We start from the raw sequence: 13,486 nt of genomic DNA on the forward strand, positions 1-13,486 counted from the left end.
GAAGAAGAAGAAGAAGAAGAAGAAGAAGAAGAAGAAGAAGAAGAAGAAGAAGAGTTCATCACCAACAAAAAGACACTTTTCAAACACAGAACACACAGCAGAATCATTTCCCTTGAAATTGGGTAGTCATGCTTTTTACAGAAGGTAGGCATTCAACTCTCAATGAACCACAAGCCCCACTATACCACCAACTTCATCATGCTCATCCCAAAGTTGGCGGTACAATGAGGTTTGACTGTAATTCCTTCATTTTGAACTAAACTTACACATGGAGGCTTTTGTGGTCTAGAGGTACGGAGTTCGCCTCTCATTCAATAGGTCCTGCATTTGAAAACTTACAGCAAAAGGAACATTTTCTACTCAGAAATGTTCTCCTTTCTCCTACTTTCCAGCTCTATAACCATGCTCTGTCATCAGTTTTCGTCTTTTCCTGCCCCCATTCAACCCTTGCCTCCTCTGGGCTCCTGACTCTTTCTGCTGCCTTTCTACTGCTACTCCCTGGCTCCCTCTGACTGCTGTCTTTCAGCTACACCCCTGATCTTAAGGTAGGTAAAATCTAACAATTAGCCTTCTTGGAGAAGGGCGAAAAAATCTCAGAGGTCCTGTGTGCAAGCTGCACACGTTAAAGATTCCTTTAAGGTCCTAAAAGTGACACAAGAGTGGGCTTCGGCTGCCACAAGAGCAAAAAAATTCCAAATCAATTCCTACCGAACTGAAAATGCTTAATGGTTCCCGCACGCTCATATGACCTTATGCAGTTGCAAGCCCTATAAAACACTTATAAAAAAAAACAAAAAAACTTACAATCAGAACAAGCACAAGAGGTGAGATTCCTAGCCTGACAAAACGGAAGGCACTCGCCGGCTTCGCACTTGCCCCTGGAGAAGAGAACAAGCATAATGGAAACAAAATTAGATACAGAGTAGCATGCACATTTAACAGCCAAGAATGTGATTGGAGGACTTGGTAACATAAAGAAACATCTCCTTGTGTTCTTCCAATTTCGCGATGTGAATGATAGACTGTACTTTTTAAGGAATTCATTATGTCCTTCAGAAACAGACTGCAAGTTTATCTAATTATTCCATTTATCTTACCACTTTCTGCTCACTGTTTTCATGTAAACAAAGTAACAGAATGTACTATCATTTGTTAAAATACATACTTTTCAACTTTTTAGAGAAAGCTGGAGAAACTTTCTTACTTTGAGTGTGTGTGTGTGTGTGTGTGTGTGTGTTTGTGTGTGTATAAGCTTATCTGAGAGAAAGAGAGAGAGAGAGAAATAGAAAGAGAGGGAAAGAGAGTGTGTGAGAGAGGGATTCAGAGAGAGGGGAAGAAGAGAAGAAAGAAGGGTGGACAGGGAAAGGCACTTCTTTAATAAGTACATCTAGTCCGCACTATTCATGTTACAAGTGTACTTTTATAGAATTGTCGGTTTTAGCAACTGTGAGAAAGATTTTCCCCGGAGGAACATAAAGTTATCACTTTAACTTATATCCTATTTATTATTCTAAACAGGAAATGCACAACAGTGACAAACAGACCCCAACAGTCTATCATCTCTATCAAAGGAAATCAGCACAAACAAAAAAAGTCACAACAAGGCTTTTATCTCATACTCATGGCTTTCAACTCATAAAAATATCACATGCTAATGTCAGTGTAAGAAGGTTCCTGACAGTTTAGAAAACAAAGCAGCATGAAGCTCAAAGGATAAACCGATTTTATGTGATCATAATCAAACATGTCTTTTTGTTGTTGTTTCATTATCATCAACACAATCTAAATAATTTAGGTAGCAGATTTTGACTCTACCTGTCAGAGCCAACCCTGGCTGAGAGGGATACAACATCCCAGTAGAAAGACAGATACACCTTATAAATTTCTCCCCAAATGGAAATCAAATGCAGGTCTTCTGCATGTGACAGCAAAGCACCTTACTGCTACACCACAGACACTGGAGGCATATTTTGTGAACAGCGATGAAAATTCAAGTAACTAAATAATAATAATAATAATAATAATAATAATAATAACATGCTCTTAGCACTTTACAACTATTATTGCCCGAGCACAGAGCAGACCCTAAAACACTCAGATTCATTCTTGGTTTCTCCGGAAGCATTATATAGTGCAAAAAGCCAATTAAGTGAACTTACTCATCCAAACACTCATCTCCGTCGTCTTTGTCCTCTGAAGCAGGACACACCAGGCTGGAGCCAGTGACAAAGGTTAAGGTAGACATTATCATTTAGTTTTGTTGTTAAGAGTTTTACCGCACTTGCAACACAATAAATAGGTCATATAAGTGCCAAATATTAGGCGTGTTACTAGAGGGTAACATACAAAGAAAAGAGGATAAAGGAATGATAGATGTTTGACAGGAAAGAAAGAGCAAACCAAACCAGAGCACCCTCCAACCACTCACACAAATAGGTCTTATAAGTGTCAAATATTAGAAGTGTTACTAGAGAGTAACATACAAAGAAAAGGAGGAGATATAGAACTGATATACATGTATGACAGGAAAGAAGGAGCAAACCAAAGCAGAGCACCCTCCAACCACCCACACAATATCAGCGGGTAGCCCGGAACAAAGACATGGTAGAGAGCCCTTTTTGACAGTCTATACCCAATACCAGGGTAAAAGAGATAGAGAGAACCAAACTAAGCCTAGATTCCCATAAATACTGCATTTTACAGATCTACTCTGAAAGTGGCCTCGTGCAAGACTTTCATCAACTTAGTCAGCAATTTATCTTAATAAGAGTTTTACTGCACTTTCAATACAAATTAGTCACATAAGTGCCGAGAAATGGAGATGTTACTAGAGAGTAGCATACAAAGAAAAGGAAGAGAGAATAGGACGATAAATGTTTGATAGGAAAGAAGGAGAAAAGCACACCAGGGCATCCACCAATCATTCCCCCTTCAGCAATTTATACCCTCAAAAGTAGGCAGAAGTTCTGAAGTTTGCTTGCCTGAAAGAGCTCAAGCTCCTTCCGTTGGTAGAAGAGACCAAATTGTTCTTTCTTACGATAAAGAAATACTGTCTTCCCCACGAAAACAGTAAGGGAGCAAAGTTATTTTTCTCTCATTTTTAACACTGTAACCAATAAGGAAATGAACCACACAGTACAGAGCCATATTGAAAACCTTAAAAGGATATGTGCAGTAGGCCGACTTCTGGCAGTCAATGCCGGAATCTGCACGGCAGAGCAATCCCTGGCTGGCAAGCTGACAGTTGACACAGCATTCATGATTGCCTGGGCTGTACAGAGAGAAAAAAAATCAACTCAATTTACATCCGTTTGCTTTCTTCTTCTTCCTCTTCTACTTCTTTTTTCTGCTTCTTCTTTTTCTTCTATGTCCTTGAAAATCAAAATATTCAAATTAATTAAGAATTCAATTCTAAAGAATACAAAAATTTTCAATCTGCAACTTACAAATATCAAAAGTATAATTAAAAAAACAAAACAAAACTAAGCACTGTCAGTGTTCATTTTAAAAAATATCAACACACATATTAAATACAATCAAACCAGCAAGACAGACATCTGCTTAAAGGTAAAAAACCTGTCATAGTTGGAATTCTTTTTTCGTTCCATTGCAAATCATGTATAGACCAGTTCACATGACCACATGTGTGTACCGGTACTTCAAACACATGATCAAACCTGCAGAAGGCTGGGAAATAAGAAGGGAGCTAAGACAGACTCAGCACTAGAATTTGTTGTACAAGTCAGGCAGTTCACTACTGCACACAGAGGGCACAAGTTTGATTCCTGATATGAAAAGTTCGTTGTTGTTGTTGGGTTGTTGTTGTTTTTTTTTGGGGGGGGGGTGAGTATCTCCGTCTGTTCCTTTTCTCAGCTTCATCCTTATCCCGGGCAGCCTCGAAAGCTGACAGACATGCAATATGGCTCTGTGATTTAGATTATTTAGGAGGCAGGGTTGCCTGCCATGGTAAACCTTAACCGATAGATCTGTGGGATTCATCATTTCAGCTGACAGATGGAGGTATTCCCACCAAAAACCCCCCCCACAAAACCCCCCCCATCCTTTCCCACTTGGGAATCGACCTCACATCCTAAGTGTGCAACAACAAAGAGTCTATACATTACACAGCAGATGAAGTTTAAGTGACTATGAGGTTATATAATCATGGATTGGACATTATTAAGAATACCTGCAGGTAGATGTACGTGTCAGGGTACAGTCATTGTTGCAACAAGGATCAAGGTTAAGTCTTCCCAGGAAGCCAGCATCACACTCCTCCCCGGAGTCAATTTTTCCGTTCCCACAGATCAAACTCTCATCAGTGGCTCGAGCTGAGAAAAGAAACAGAATGAAATGATGAAGCCTGTTATCACATCATGCATGTTTCAATAACTGCTATTGGTTGCACTTTTTACAACTTTTTTGAGGGAGTAGAAAGCCCTTGTGGACTCTATTGGGTCATTTTTAAGATAGAGCTCTCAGAGGTAAAAATCAATTTAAAAAAAAAAAAAAAGGAACAAGGAAGGAAGGAGAAAGGAAGGAAAAGGGAGGGAAGAAAAGAGGTGGTACAAGGATGTCAGAAGGGAGAGGAATAGAGAGAAGAAAGAAAAATGAAGGCAAAACGTAAGAAGAAAGAGAGAAAACAGAAAGGAGGGAGGAAGGAAGAAATAAAGGAGGTAGGAGGATAGGAAGAAGGAAACAAGAAAGAAAAATGAAGAAAAAAAGGAGAGAGCAAGGAGGGAAGAAGGAAATGAGGAGGAAAAAGGGAAAAAAGCAGGTATAGCATTCTAAAGTAAACAAGACACAGGACACTGAAGTATGTGCATCATTCTGATCATTGGAGAGGTAGCAAGCTCTAAGGACAAAATCTTTTTTCTGAAAGAAACCTCGACCCCAATCAGTAACATGATGGAAAAATAATTTCAAGAATTGTAACAAGTTAACCTGATCAATCCTTCTTCATCCACAAATATCACTTAAACTTCTGAATGGGGCATTGTAACAGATCACTGTTAAAAAATCGTATGTATCACGATATGGTGGAATCAGGCACTCGTCAATTTTTGGGCATGTGGAGCTGCTGGTATCATCTTAAAGTTTGTTCATTTGTCTTAAAAAAAAAAAAAATACTAATCACTAATCTATTATGAGTAGAAATCGCAATATTTGCCATTGAAGGAGGTGGTGGCCAGCTGTTTTCAGGGGTAAAATTAGTGAGATAATGGCCGCCAAAGTTGCGCGACTTCCAAAGCATGAAAGTCCTTGGAAACAGCAAATTTACATTTTTTGTACCTTAAATCAACGTTTTTCCAGTAAAATCCACACAGAAATGCGTTTTTAAATGGATCTTAAAGGCCTTGAGCCAACAAATAAAAATTCAATATAAATTGCCAATTGGGCAGAAAAATGCCAGTTTCTTCAATTTCATCATTTTGACGAGTGTCTGATTTCACTACAATGCCTCACATATATTCCTGAAATACATTCCAAAGCAAAAACACAAAAGGCAAATCCAATTATTCTGAGATTGTAACCCTTGCAGCACCCAGCCATTACATTTTCCTCTGGCCCAAGTAACAATGAAGTCCTCAGCTCCTCAGGCCCCTCTACTCTAAAAAGACTGATAATATTTTCTCAAAATTTGCAGTAAATAGCACATACCTGTGAAGCAACCTTGACCTTTAGTCAACAGTACACGGCCGATGGCATTGCGACTGCATGTAGAGAAGAGCTGTGAAAACCCAGAAAAAAAGCACACAAAATTGTTAAAAAAAAGGGCTTTCAAGTCTTTTAGGCTTTCCAATTGTCCTCATCTCACGGTAAAGACAAAAGACCCTAAAAATCATAAGAGTGGAATTGATTCACGACTTCTCCATGTTGGAAGTTGCACCCTCTAGAATGGTACTTTACCAACTTCCATTAGTTCACACCATTGGAAGTGGATACAAGACAATCACAATGGACAAAAAGAAGTACCGGTAATGATAGCATTTGAGTATCTTCCACATTGCTACACTCTTGGTCAGCCATGAGAGTAAGATGTTTTAATGAAGTCAGGGTGTCTTTTACTAAAGGGGATAAAAATTATAAATTATCATTTCACCATCTCTACTTTTGTAAGGAAGTAAGGCTAAACTTTAAATCCTCATGGTGGAAATCACTCAGATTTAAAAAAAAAGGAAACCGTCAACAAAAAAAGGTAAGAATAACCCCACACTACAAAAAGTTGTTAGAAAAGCAAGATATCAAGTTCTACATAGACTTGATGAATGACTGTTTAATGCCAAACATGGACTAAATTCTTAGAGTGCAGTTGTAGACTGCGAAGTGCAATTTCACAGCCACATTACTTACAAAATTGTTGGAGTCGTAGCCACTGACAGAAATCGCATACATGATGTATTTTCCATTCCCAAAGATATCAGAGGGGGAGCAGCTACCAGAGGAAGGGTCATGGTTTGAGCCCCAGTTGTGACCTGTGTGAATAGACAGAAAAACTTGTACAATGCTTAGAGTATACATAAGGGATAAACACCTACAATGTCTTTAGTTTTAGTAGAGGTTTTATGGCACTCGCAACTGCATAAGGTCACATGAGCGCCATTACAATGTCTATTCAGCACAACAGAAGTAAGCAAATGCTGAAATACAAGCTCCTTTGTCTCAGAGTCCCATATCTTTTCAGTATAGAAAAAGTTTTACAGTACTCACAACTGCACAAGTTAGGTCAAAGGAGTGCAAACAACACAAATTGGTTGTGTTCACAGCACAGCTTTGAACCCATGAACATATTTTTGCGAGTCTGAGAGCCTAACAACTAAGCCACCGACACCACTCATAGTAGTACAGTACCCTTCTACATCTGATGCTACGTGTTGTCAAATCCTGCTTATATGAAAAAATCAAGATAAGTGTACCATACATACTCAGTCATAGCACAGCCTTGTGTATAATACTGGCGGTACGTATGAAGAGATGATTTTAACAAAACTGATGAACCTTTATCAAATCACAAATCTAAAAAAGATTTACAGCATTTTAAACACCTTCTTTTCACCCAATTTAATGTGGCACAGTGGCAGATACATACCTCTAAGAACCAATAAAATGAAGAAAGACACAACAGAAGTTTCATAACATCTATAATAAGGGTGCTGTTGTTAAGATAAATATTAATGTGTATTTTTTATTTCTGCACACAATATATTATTCAAATTTATCAACTTAACTTTTAAGACCTGAGAATCGATGTCAGCTCTAATTTTCTTTTCATATTGAATTTTTAATGAAGTAATATAATAATGTAAAATCTTTGTATTTCTCTCTATGTTTTTGCATGTCCTGTATAGCCACAGAAAAATTGCCCTCTCGAACAATAAAGTATTATCTTTTCTTATGTTATCTTATTGAGTCACGCTATAAAACAGGGTTAATTTCTGACATGCTAGAAGAGGCTCAACATGTGGGAAATTAAGTACTTGTCGGCTTAAAGTCAGCCTCAGGCCCTTTTCTCTCCTTCTTTTTTCTGGCCCCAATGTGTTGAAATGCCAAATTAGTAGATGGAAAACCATCCATCAGCTGCCAAATGTTCAGAATATTGTTAACTGTACTATGGGAAATCCTATACACCATTATTTCACCTCTGTAGTTCCTGATCCTGGTTGTACGTCGCATGTATTATATGCAGCACACATTTTTGAAACTCACATTTTTTTGTTTTTCAAATCACTTGTATTATCGGTGAGTACATATGGTAGGTAAAATGACAAAGACAGACCTGAAGACGGCAATGAAAACCCTTGATACTCTCAGCAAGAGTGGTCCAGGATGGAAAATAATTCCCATAAAATATACAGTGATCTTCTCATTTGTAAATAGACACAAGAAATCTGAATATAAGGACACTGCTATACATTGCAACACTTAAATTCAGGATCTACAAGAGAAGTAGCATTAACGTTTAGCTATTAAAAAAATCTATACTAAACCAAAATCGTTTTACTTACCCAGTTCTATAATCCACAGCAAAAGAAGACAAAAGAGACACCAATATAGTCAGCGCAGAATGGATTGATGGGGAAAAAAACATGACAACAATCGATCAAGAAAATTTTCAAATCAATTCAACCTCAGACATAAAAATTCTTACAGTTGACAATTCACAGAGATATATTGTCTAGTGGTCTTCGAGCCCATAATTATTTTCTTGTGGTGATACGTATAACCAAAGTAATTATTTTTGGGTTTTTTAACCGGATAAACAGACAGTCTTCATGGTTATAATTGTTAAGGGTAGCGTTCAGCAAGTCAACACACAAAAAAATTAACAACAATGCAAGGAATAGACTAGGATTGAAGTAGCAAACTATTGCTGTCCAACTTTAATCATATATCCGCCACATTTAGTCTCAACAAAGTTAACTTTCCAGTAAGATTTAAAGAGTTCATCTTTCAAGTACAGAACTGCTACAGGAAGTTTGCCATAAATTGACACTAAACAAAAGGCTAAAATGTTATCTCTCAATCAAGACCATTCCTAAATTGGAACAAGCATAAACAGGTAAATGACAAAAGTGCAAAGAAATGGGAAATTAGAGGTCAAACCTCCTGCAGGTTGTTAATGAGTCCTGAGACCAGTTATAAACAACTACTATGTTGTCTTGGCTACTTACCATGAGCAGTGACCAGGTCTGATTGCTGAAGCAGCACTGTTTCTCCGTAACCATTTCGTGTGCTTGTGAATCCTGTGTTTTCACTGGCGCGAGCTTGCAGCGATCTGATGTAAGACTCTATGAACAGTGGAGAAAAATGAAACATTGAGAAACACAGGGAAAATATCTGTAACATGTTGTAATAACACAGTGTATTTTTACAAAGAGAGAGCTCAAAATGCTTGATAACTAAAAATGGACACAATTCTTGTTCTATGGTAAAATGTGAGAAATGTAAGCAACCCCTCCATCTCCCCATCCCTCCCTTCAAACCTCCTTTTCCCCAATCCTCTCTCTTCTTGCAACTGTCTCTCTCATCCCATCACTGTATCCCTCTTATTCACTACAAGCACGTATTTCACAGACTGATGCATAAATAAAAACGTGTGTCATTTTACAAAACACTAAACGCCAATTTCTGTAAGGTAATGGTTAGGCACTTTGCCATCGCACACAGAAGACCCGAATTTGATTCTCATGAGAGGGGAAATGTTATAGAGTATTTCAGTCTTTCTGTTGAGATGTTGTATCCCACTCAGCCAAGACTGGCCCTGACAGACAGGGCCAATCCTGACAATCAAGGGGAAATGGAAATTATAGAGAAGTAAGTTTTTTTAAATCTGTCAGTTTGGTGTCAAGTTCAGGTTCACTGTTTCCCCTTTTGTACTGTTAATTTATCCCTTTTCTGACCTTTGGCAATTTTTAAACTATTTAAAAACCTGTCAGACAGCTTATCCAATTTTCTTTCACATGATATATGATACTTGTGTATTTACTTAAAAAATTAATTTGAAATTTGAAAACTTGTACAGTTACCCTAAATAGCTCTTAACCCTTTCATTATGGGTTGTTGATACAACCCTGTCCTGTCTTGAAAAAACTTTTCAGTCACAAGATGGTTAAAATGTTTAGTGTTCCCTGTAAATTTTGTTTTTTGTTAACTATGCAGATTCCTAACTACATCCATATCCCTGATATGACCTTTATCATGTTGCTTTCTAAAAGTATGTCTCAGTTCGCTCTACAAGTATAGTAATAATAATAATAATAATAATAGATGGCATTTGTATAGTGCAAATTCCTTCTCAGCAGCAAGCTCTATGCTCTTTGCAATCTATACTATTACCTTAGCTGACCTGATAGCATTCTGAAACAATCTTAATTTCCTACGAAACATACAGTGCAAGCTGTCATTTATAAGCGCTAAAACATTAACATACTGGGAAGATCTTTCGTTGTCTATGGCGGGGTACCCATTCGCACCTGAGTGAGGAGAGGAGAATTTGTGTACGAAGCCTTTCCCAAGGACACAACATCCAGCATGAGGCTCGAACCCCATAAACTCACAACCTCATGATTACGAGTCCGGTAGCATAAACCACTTGACTATCAACGCCACAACGTACGTCTAAGTTAGCTCTACAAGTGTGTCTTAGTTCGCGTGTTACCTGGAGAGCATATGCCGCCAATGTCCTCGTTCCTGTCTGATGCAATGTACGCCATGCCCAGAGTGTTTCCTTGAAATGACTGGTGAGTGAACAAATGTGCCACACAGTATGACTTGAACGTCAGGTCTGTGCTGAAGGTCTGAGGAGAAGTGAAACGGATCAAGAACATTCGCAATGTTCAAAATTACACACACGCACACATGTCCCCATATAGAGATACTCATACACGCACGCACACACATATATATATAGATATATATTTATCAACCCTTCTCAAAAAGTTGGCCAAAATAATTTGAAAGAAACCTAAATTTTAACTGATCAATTTCTAAGCTTTTTTTAACATAACACAATGCCGGCAAATGAAAGATTTACTGTACCACACACAATATGATCAATGATTGAATAAATCTGTTCAGTACAAGTGGTAAACAAGTTGTTTTATGGTATAATGAAACTTAAAAGATACAAGTTTAATTGAAGCATCTTCAAAAGAGTAAAATATATTCACTTTATGAAACTACTTATCTTTATCATCTAAGAAAAAACTTTGTACCTGCAGTAAAGTCTGAGCCTCCCAACTGCCCGTATCTTTGTTAAAACCTATTGTAGGAGCTTCAAAGATTCTCATCTGGAATTATGAGAAGAAAAATCATAAAATGAACAAATGAATGAAAAGTTGCACTCATAAAATCAAACAATTTCATTAAAATTTACCATCCTATTATTCTTATTCAACGCCTGGTTACTAGCTTTGAAGTACCAAGTCCAAAGCTCTATGTTTCCCTAAAATTTTACACAATGAGCCGACAATGCACACATTCTGTTGAAACTGTTCCACTGTCTCTTCCCCCTCCCCTTTGAATTTCACTTCCAAAATGAGCAAAGCAAAGTATTAAAAAACTAAACAAACAAAAAGAGAGTTATTCCTCTCAATTTCACTTTCAAAATGAGCAAACCTAAGTACCTAAACTTAAACAAACAAAAATAAAAAGTTAAAATGAAGATATATAATAAATAAAGTCTGTATACAGATGAGAAACAAGTCCGTATTGTCATGAAGATTAAAGAGGTTTGTAGAGCTACAGTATGTCTCCGTCACATAAATGGAACCTTACCTCAGCGATTTCAAAGCCCATGCCTGTGTAGGGAACTCCGTTGACATTGAATTCAGTTCTTCGGAAGATATTGTCAACTCTGTCCATCACACCGGCCTAGAGGAAATAAGTCAATTGATTTAGGAGTTTCAGATCCCAATCCAAACATTTCAGATCATTTAGGGTATGAGACACAATCATGAATAATGTACAGAAAAGTAGGAAGACATGGAGTGATATCAAGAGGCCATCCCAGGATAAGGAGAGGTGGAAAGTGTTTGTTCGTGGCCTATACCCTGATGCAGGGTGAGACAGGCAGTGATAATTATGTTGACACAACACTGTAATACAGTCAACATTGTCCAAGATGGAAACCCATCATTGCTGAGGAGAAAAGTGTTCGTTTTGGACAGGTCACCTTACACAGAGCCATTGTAATGTAAACAAATATACACGGGGGGGGGGATGGTTAGTGGCCGTTTATACGAACGATTGTCTTAAGCAGTAGGCCGTTCGAACATGTTCATGGGTCTCAACTCAGAATTTTTAAAAAGGAGGAACTTTCCACGTGATCGTGACATAAGCCCATTTTCGCGAGACACCCACTATTATTATACTGTGGGACCCTAGAATGTTGAAATAAAAACCATCAATTTATCAAAGCAAGGTTATTTCATACCAGTTTGAGGGTTTGGAAGATAATTTCAAGTAAGAGTCACTTACCAAATATTTACAATCTTGATGACGTACAGAAAGTGGAGGCGCACTGTGGTCTTGTGCGACTTATTTATATTTTACCTTCATCATATTCGCCTGCATATATAAACTATATAAAAATGAATCTTGTTTTGAGCCTGGGAAAAGGCCTAGAACCAGAATATCGACTGTTATGAACCAGTCTGGGTGTAATGATTCATATAATAAACGTGAAAAACAAAATTAGTGCTCAAACTCAAAAGTAGAGTAATAACTTGAATAGCTCAAGTAAACCTATTCAGTGTGAGATGTGTAAAAACTGTGGGAGGGCAAGATGCAGTGACACTGAAAATATGCGAATCTTGAACAAAAAGCTAAAATATAGAGACATAATTTACTCTCACCCATCCAATGAAACGCGAACACTTAGGCCCCTGCCCTAAGTTCATTAACACGCTTACAAGTAGTTATGACGGATCCCGCTTATACACAAGGCATGCACAAACGCGCACTTTACTTTGCAGAGAGCTGTAGAAGTAATCAAAATTCTAAATATTAAAATTTGCTTCCAATTTCTTTTCTTTTTTTGTCCTCTGGTGTTGCGTCCAGCCCTCCCCCCATCCTCGAGTGTATCTTTAAAAAAAAATCAATAATCTCCCCCCATTCCCGAGTCCTGTACTTCACAGCGCTCAGAACGCGCGCAGGTTCATTGACCGGTCACAATGACGAGCCCGACAAGACGCTTGTATTACTTTCTTTTTTTGCCCCCACAAGCAACAGCACAGTGACGTACATTATTTTCATGGCGACACCACGTTTGTAATGCAGAACCTGCATGTTACAAATGTTGCGTATTTAGACTTTTACAGACAAATTTCTGAGATCTTGATTTTCCGGTCGAGCCTCGGTGTCACACACAATTCCGCTTGCCGCCATAGCCTCCTGTTCGCGTGAAACGTACTCTCAGACCGGGAAAAGCCGAATTAATATCACAATCGCGACCGGCAAAAATGAACTTAAAGACGCTATCGGATTTGGTTTTCAAATAATATTCGAGATCTTTTATGTATTTTCCCGCGTCTCGGCGATTTTTTTCAAATTCTCGGGTAATTCCCGAGGCCTGGCAGTCACTCTGCTTCCAGCAACTCTCTTTCTGATTGACCCGCTGTCGCGGTAGCAGAGTTTAGAGGAGGAAATGGCGGTAGCGGAAATCCGCTAAATAGCGGAATATTGAGACCCATGCATGTTAGACTGTAATTACCATTATCCACATAACAGTGATGAAAATGTCCTTTACTGTAAAAAATGTCCATGCATAATTATAATTTCGGTAAAAGTTTAAAACGTTTTTGTTCTACCAAAATCAGTGCTTAAACACTCCATGAAAGAAGAACAGTAAGCAGCAAGAAGTGGTGAAAACAATATTAACATTTAAAAAGAACAAAACAAAAGCCTTTTGTTTTAGAAAGGTCTTAAGATGACACAACTTTGTATCTTTTTAATTTTAAAGAATCAATTTTCATGCAAGAGCTAA

General features: G+C 38.0%; 1 protein-coding gene across 1 annotated transcript in view; it reads right to left on the reverse strand.

Moving 5' to 3' along the window:
- LOC101847717 (ADAM 17-like protease) overlaps positions 1 to 13,486 on the reverse strand; it is a 44,683-nt gene that overhangs the window by 20,248 nt on the left and 10,949 nt on the right. Inside the window, exons 8-18 of the mRNA XM_005096426.3 lie at positions 11,278 to 11,373; positions 10,716 to 10,790; positions 10,160 to 10,298; positions 8,673 to 8,789; positions 8,007 to 8,012; positions 6,355 to 6,476; positions 5,662 to 5,731; positions 4,190 to 4,331; positions 3,170 to 3,271; positions 2,160 to 2,222; positions 805 to 878 (exon numbers count right to left, since the gene is read on the reverse strand). Of these exons, the coding sequence (XP_005096483.1) occupies positions 805 to 878; positions 2,160 to 2,222; positions 3,170 to 3,271; positions 4,190 to 4,331; positions 5,662 to 5,731; positions 6,355 to 6,476; positions 8,007 to 8,012; positions 8,673 to 8,789; positions 10,160 to 10,298; positions 10,716 to 10,790; positions 11,278 to 11,373 (1,006 nt within the window). The remainder of the gene's footprint in view (positions 1 to 804; positions 879 to 2,159; positions 2,223 to 3,169; positions 3,272 to 4,189; positions 4,332 to 5,661; positions 5,732 to 6,354; positions 6,477 to 8,006; positions 8,013 to 8,672; positions 8,790 to 10,159; positions 10,299 to 10,715; positions 10,791 to 11,277; positions 11,374 to 13,486) is intronic.

Source organism: Aplysia californica, unplaced genomic scaffold, assembly GCF_000002075.1.
Source record: "Aplysia californica isolate F4 #8 unplaced genomic scaffold, AplCal3.0 scaffold00128, whole genome shotgun sequence".
In the NCBI taxonomy this organism is placed as follows: Eukaryota; Metazoa; Mollusca; class Gastropoda; order Aplysiida; family Aplysiidae; genus Aplysia; species Aplysia californica.